Genomic DNA, 6,406 nt, shown 5'->3' with positions numbered 1-6,406 from the left:
AGCCCGTGCACCACAACTACTGAGCCTGCGCTCTAGAGCCCATGCTCTGCAACAAGAGAAGCCGCTGCAATGAGAAGCCCGCGCACCACAATGAGGAGTAGCCCCCGCTCGCCGCAACTAGAGAAAAGCCTGCGCGCAACAACGAAAAGAATTTATACCCAAAAAAAGTTAAAAAAAAAAAAAAAACCAAAAAAAAAAAAAAAAGGGTTGCTGAAAGCCTTGGTGCTGCACCAGGCTACAGAGGACAGGAAACAGGTTTTCAGGGCAGCCTTATTTTCCTTCCATCTGTTCTGAAATTTCTACAGATGACTGGACTCAGTTATGCAAAGAGGAAAAACAGCTCTCAAAAGTGACCAGCAGAATTCTTACCTTTTGAGAGTGGGGAATATACGCAGACTCCGAAATTCCCTCTGGCTCCAGGTCTGCACTCGCCAGCCCAGCAAGAAAATGTTCGCTTAGAGGAATCTGTTGAAGAAAATGACATTTCTGCACAGGTGCAACAGGAACGCGAGATTATTCTGTACTCCTAAATGTCAGCAGCGGAGAAGAAAAGGTCACCTTTCTCTGCGGGGAGCAGCGCAGGGATCTGAGCGCGCGGCGGACCAGGCCGCCTCGTCCCTTCCGCAGGGAGGGGTGGCAGCAGCTGCGTGACATTTACTCTTGTTAGTGCACGTGCCGTGTGAACTGGGTCTCTTCCTGTCCCCAAGGCCTCTCAGGCCTGTTTTCATCTTTCAGCAGAGGCTGGTTAACTAAATCTAACTCGTTCAATACTGTGATTAAGGTAAGGGCGTAACTTAAGCTGAGATGTGGTTCGTTTCCATTATTAAAAGAGCTCAAATCATTGGATTTGCCTTTTGTCCTTGCCACCGCTGTTGGCCTCTAAGCGGGATACCCACACCTTTAAAGCAAAGTGAACAATTCACAAAACCTCCTTTCAGCCCCGTTGTCACCACATGGTGGTCAGAGAAGTCCCCTCTGGCTTTAAAAAGTGGTTGTGGCTCCACAGAGGAGATGTGGTGAGGAGGTCAAGCGGTGGTGCAGGGAATCCGACGTGGGTTCCGCTCCAGGCACAGCAGCGGTATGCTGATTGGAAGGTAGGTGTCAGGCGGACCCCGAAGGAGCCCCTGTGGACCTTTCCCTCCCTTCTACTGGCCTCACCGGAGCGACCTGAGCTCAGGCTGGAGGTGGCTCTGGCAGAGCTGGGAAAACAGAGACCTTAAGCCCAAGGTAACAACCAACACCCCAGCAGAAGAACACAGCTAGTATTACTAGTCCTAGCCCTAGTGTAGAAGGCTCCATGGGGGCCGGGCCATCCTTGCTATCCTGATGCCCCAGAGCCTTGGCTGCTTCTCCCTTAGTCTCTGGGGGTTGAGCTATGGTCGTCCTGGACCGTAGGCCTGGAGGACTCAGCAAAACAGTTGACTGGGCCAGGCAGGGGTGAGGCCTTTCCTCTCCTCCCCCCTAGGTGGGCCCTACACAAAGCTGAATGGGGGCATGAGAGCTTGTCCTCTGCCAGTAGGTGTCTCCCAACACTTCTCAGTTCCCACCCACCAGGGACGGGATTGTCTTAGCCAGTAATCCCCTGGGGAGGGTTACAATGCCTGTAATATAATTCCCGCTTGGCCACACCCCGAAGTTCATAAGGGGCCGTGTGACTGCTCCCCTGCACCCAGTGCCTGGGCCCGTGTCAGCCGGTAGGAGGGTATTTGATGGGTGAGGGAGGGGGAGGAACAAGGGAAGCGGGGAGTTAGAAGCCCTGGGGAGGCGCTGATGGAGAAGAGACAAGCATGCCCATTTGGAAGTCAGGCAGACTGGGTTTCCATCTCATGCCTGCCTCTACAAGCGACCTCCGCCGGGTGGTTCGACACATTAGACATGACGTGTGTAAAGTATCCAGCAGAGCCTGGCACAAAGTCAGCACCCAGTAAACGGGAGTGCTAGCATCCTTGTAGCAGCCAGAGGCAGTGTGAAGGCTGAGCACTTCGGGGGGAGACAAGGGTGGTATAGCACGGAGCGCCCCAAGGGAGCGTTCCTCTCAGCCAGCATGTAAAATTAGTCATCGCCTTCCTCCTGCCCCCTCCCGGGGCCCCATGATGTCCCCAGCATGTCCTCACTAGATCTGTGGCTTCTCACACAGCAACTGGGGGGGTGGGCATGAAGAGAAGGGGATGCTGGTCCTCAGGCCACAGAGAGACTTCGTGTCAGCCTCTGATACCGCCCCAGGCTGATGCAGGCTAACTGAGCTGTGGTCCAGGCTGGGTGTTGTGTGTATGTGGCAGGTGGTGAGGAAGGAAGCATCAGCCACCCCCTGCATCAGGGTGCCTCCTGCCAGGAGCCTGGGCTTCCCATGGTGGATTGAGAGCCAGAGACCTGGGCTCTGATATAGCAATTCTTTAAAAAGAGACAAAAACTTTTCAGGTGCTGTTCAGAGTGTCCTGGGGTAGCTTACCTTCTGATATCAGATTGAGGTTAAGTGTTGCCCATAGCCAGAATTGGATTCAGATCTGAATAGCAATGCTGGCTTATGATGTGTCCCCCTAAGGACTAAGGAGAGAGAGTTAGAGTCTCGTCATTCGATCCCTCAAATCCGAGACCCATAGGCACCTGCTTATGGTCTTCTCTGGTAGTGAAAGGCTCAAGAGGAGTCTCAGGGTGCTCTGCAGATGAGACTCAGTTCAGAACATGTGGGAGGCCTCCACCCACCTGCGACTTTGGATCGGGTGGGGAATGGAAGGTAACGAGCACTCTATGGCATTTGGTATGTTGCCCCTGCTGTCTAACCCCTTCACACGTATTTACTCAATCCTCACAACAACCCAGTGAGATGATGCAATTATTCCCCCTTTACGGATGAAGACACTGGGGCACAGAGAAATTGTGAAACTTGATCAAGTTCTGCCAGCTATGAAGGGGCAGGACTGGGATTCAAGTGAGTGAGGCTCAGCTGCCAATTCTGAACCACCCCTACTTAGCTGGTGCAGGTGGCCACAGTGCTGGCCACAGAGGTTCCGTCCTGCCTTGGGATCTCAGCCTCATCTCACGGCCTCTGAAATTGCTGGACTTCCCGTGGGCTGTGTTGAGGTGCTGGGCATCACATCACTGAGGGAGAGTTGCCCTTTTCCTCTTGGGAGATTCCACTTGGATCTGGTTGAGGCTGTAGCATCTCAGAAAGTGGCAGGGAAATGACTGGCCAGTCCACTCAGTGCTCTCTTTCCCATGTAGTGATGGAATCTACACTGACAACCTGGGCTGTGTTGACCCGGGCTGGAACATGGGTGAGGACAGGGAACCCCAGTTCCTCTATGAATGGCTCAATTTTAAAGTTCTTGTTTCCACTGAGTGGAAATCTGCATCCCTGGATTCTCACCTATGGGTCATACTTCTACCCTTTGTGATCATATGAAATACATCACACGTCTCCTTGGGAGTCTAGAAATATTTGAAGGCAGCCCCATCATTCCTCTTTCTGATGTGGTTTCCAACCCCCCACCCTCCTGCCACCATCTCCTTGCCAGGCTCCAGGGTTTGAGTCAGAGTTCTTGACAGTGAATGGGAACATTTTGGAATCACTTGAAGAGATTTTTCAAAGGAAACATGTTCTGCCTCCATTCCCTGTATCCCAAGGATTTCTAATACACCATTTGGGGTACGTAAGGGAAGGAGCATGTGTACTTTGAAAACTTACTCCTGCTTTCTTCTGAGGTCAAAAACTACCAGACCTTGAAGTGTGATTCCCTGATCTGAGCATTATTCTTCAGCTGTGATCTGAACGGTCTGAGGTAGAGGAGACTACCCTCCTTATTTTAGGTATTATACTTCTGTTAACGCAGCCTAAGTCTAAATTAGCTTCTTTGAAGGTCTTGTCACAAAATTAGCACTCGTATTCCTACTTGGCTTATTCTGTTGAACTTGACTTAGAGTCTTCTTTGAAATATGTTATTAAATAATGTTTGTTAAATATTGAATAGTTACTTATTGTGCCTGTCGTTTCAATCTGCCGAGACCCTTTTGCACACTGATTCTGCCAAGGCCTATTTCAACATTTCGGTGAGGTTAAGAAATAGGTGCAGTGGGCCTCGTGATTGGCCCGGAGGACATACGGCCATGTTCCAGATCTGCTGGCCCGCCAGGCTCTTCAGGTGCTTCAGGAATGCTTGGTGTGTCTGGGTCTTCTCCCGGAACTCAGATACCCTCTCAGTCAAGATGTCCTTGACTTGGACCAGACTGCAGGCAGCACCTATTGTCAGTGCTGGAAAGCACATTGTTGTTACAGGTGATGTGGGAGGAGCAACTGGATTGTAATCATGGCTCCAGGGCCTTGGTGTCCAGCTAGTGCGGTGGCTCTCCACACTGGCTGCTTAGAGAATCACCAGAACTCAAACAGCACAGATGCCCCACTCCCATGTCAATCAAATCAGAATCTCTGGGTGCAGGGCTTTATCAAAGTCTCCCCAGGGAGTTCTCCTGGGCAGCCAGGGTTGGGAACCCCTGGGTTGGTCTACACTCTTTGAATGAACGCAAGAAAACAGAGGCCAGAGAGAAGGGATGACAGTAAAAACTAGCAGGTGGCAGACTCTACTAGAACTTTCCGTGACTCCCTCCTGACTGACCACAGTGAAGCTATGCAAAGCTGTTTTGTGATTAAGGGGGATAAATATGATGGCATGAAAACAGTCAAAGGTCTTTCAATTTCCTAGGTCACAGTCAAAAATCAATAATGCTTTTACTGTTGATTTGCACCTCTACAGGTAGCCTTGATATTCAAAACCGTCAACAACCAGTTCCAGGAGGGGCACCGGCCAATCAGAATGAACACAGCTCATGCAAGGAGCTGCCCTAGGTATTACGTTGGTTGTTGTTAGGTGTGGAGATGTTGGGGGTTCCCAGGGAGGGGCTTGGGGGGCAGGAGCAATGGAAGAGCATCCATCTAGGGGGATCAGGGCAATGCTATTTGCTGCCTGGCAAGGAAGTAACTCAGAATTTAAAAACCGTTGCAGCCATACTCGTGAGTATTGGCAGGATATTAGCACTGGCTTTGGGCTTCTTTGTAGCAGGGATGTAAAGGGTTCAGATCAATCTTTGAAAATGAAGAAGTCACCAAACCATCAGGAGGTGACTTAGCTGGACTTTAAAAATTAATCTCTCTGGGGTTTGTAGAATGAATCACTAACACGTAGAGTCTGATTTGACATCATTTCCAAGGCTGGGTTCTAACGGCAGTTAGTCTGTTTTTTAACAGGTTGTGGGCCGGGCTTTGATTTTTCTCTTGTGGATTGATCGTGGAGAATATTTCACCCCCCCACGTAACTTTATTTTCATCAGTATTAACAATGTACTTGGCACAATACTTCCCCCACCCCTGCCAACATACACGCACAACACCCCCCTGCTGCTTCATTGATCAGAGCTAACCTAATTGATTAGGGAAACCACTAGTTTCTCCTCATTAACTGTATGCTAAGCAAATCTTGCCTAAAAGTAACTAAACTTCTCCTCTGCCCTGGAGCGTCTCTCAGCTGAGAGTCCTCACCCTTTTTCTGCTTCAGCATCTCATACAAGGCACTCCGTAACACGGGATCCCAACCCAGACCCACCAGGGATGGTCTATTGCTTCCCGTCACTACAAGTTCCAGTAAAGCTTGGTCTCTAACTTCTGCAAAATGCTGCCTTCCCTTTGCCTGCAGGAGTACTGGGAAGACCAAGTTTGTTTCCTATCATACAGTTCCTCCTACCCTATAGACCCAGAGCCTTATTCACAGGGAAGAAATCCGAAACAAAGACATTATTATTATTATTATTACTATCTTTTTAAGGTCAGGAGCATTACACAGAAGCATCACACAGACCAGTGTAATAATCCCTTATTTGACATAGAACAGGGTACTTGGAGGAAGGAAGAGCCAAAAGCCCTAGGGGAGAGAAAAATGCCAGCTGTTGCTACTGCCTGGGCGCTCAGAAGTACGGATTTCAAACTCAGGCTGAGGCCAGACAATCCATTTGGGGGCTTTCATTTGGCTTTTTCCATTGCTCACATTACCCCCTCACTTTGTGCCAGGCATGACATAGCTGTACCGAGGAAATTCTATTTACTGTATTTCCATTCATATTTTATTCCATCTTTGGTCACAAAACCTAGCCTGTATGTCAACAGAGTTGAAAAGAGCCTTGTCTTTGTTTGATTCTCAGAACATGGATTTTGTTCTAACTCCACGCTTCTCAGAGTTTGTGGGTCCATGGGTTAAAGGTGCAGCAACTTTCTGGAGCACTTGCTACACTAAAGATTTTGAGGAAAAAGAAGTATACCGAGGGCTTCCCTGGTGGCGCAGTGGTTGCGCGTCCGCCTGCCGATGCAGGGGAACCGGGTTCGCGCCCCGGTCTGGGAGGATCCCACATGCCGCGGAGCGGC

The 6,406-nt window shown here is 49.9% G+C and overlaps 1 protein-coding gene across 1 annotated transcript in view; it reads right to left on the bottom strand.

Moving 5' to 3' along the window:
- LOC102987494 (aldehyde oxidase 2-like) overlaps positions 1–6,406 on the bottom strand; it is a 73,478-nt gene that overhangs the window by 41,362 nt on the left and 25,710 nt on the right. The window contains 5 exon segments of the mRNA XM_055079357.1: positions 370–465; positions 2,064–2,077; positions 2,450–2,471; positions 2,473–2,544; positions 4,101–4,249. Of these exon segments, the coding sequence (XP_054935332.1) occupies positions 370–465; positions 2,064–2,077; positions 2,450–2,471; positions 2,473–2,544; positions 4,101–4,249 (353 nt within the window).

The sequence above is a fragment of the Physeter macrocephalus genome, chromosome 2 (genome assembly GCF_002837175.3).
Source record: "Physeter macrocephalus isolate SW-GA chromosome 2, ASM283717v5, whole genome shotgun sequence".
Taxonomy (NCBI): Eukaryota; Metazoa; Chordata; class Mammalia; order Artiodactyla; family Physeteridae; genus Physeter; species Physeter macrocephalus.
This window is presented reverse-complemented; position numbering and strand designations above follow the sequence as displayed.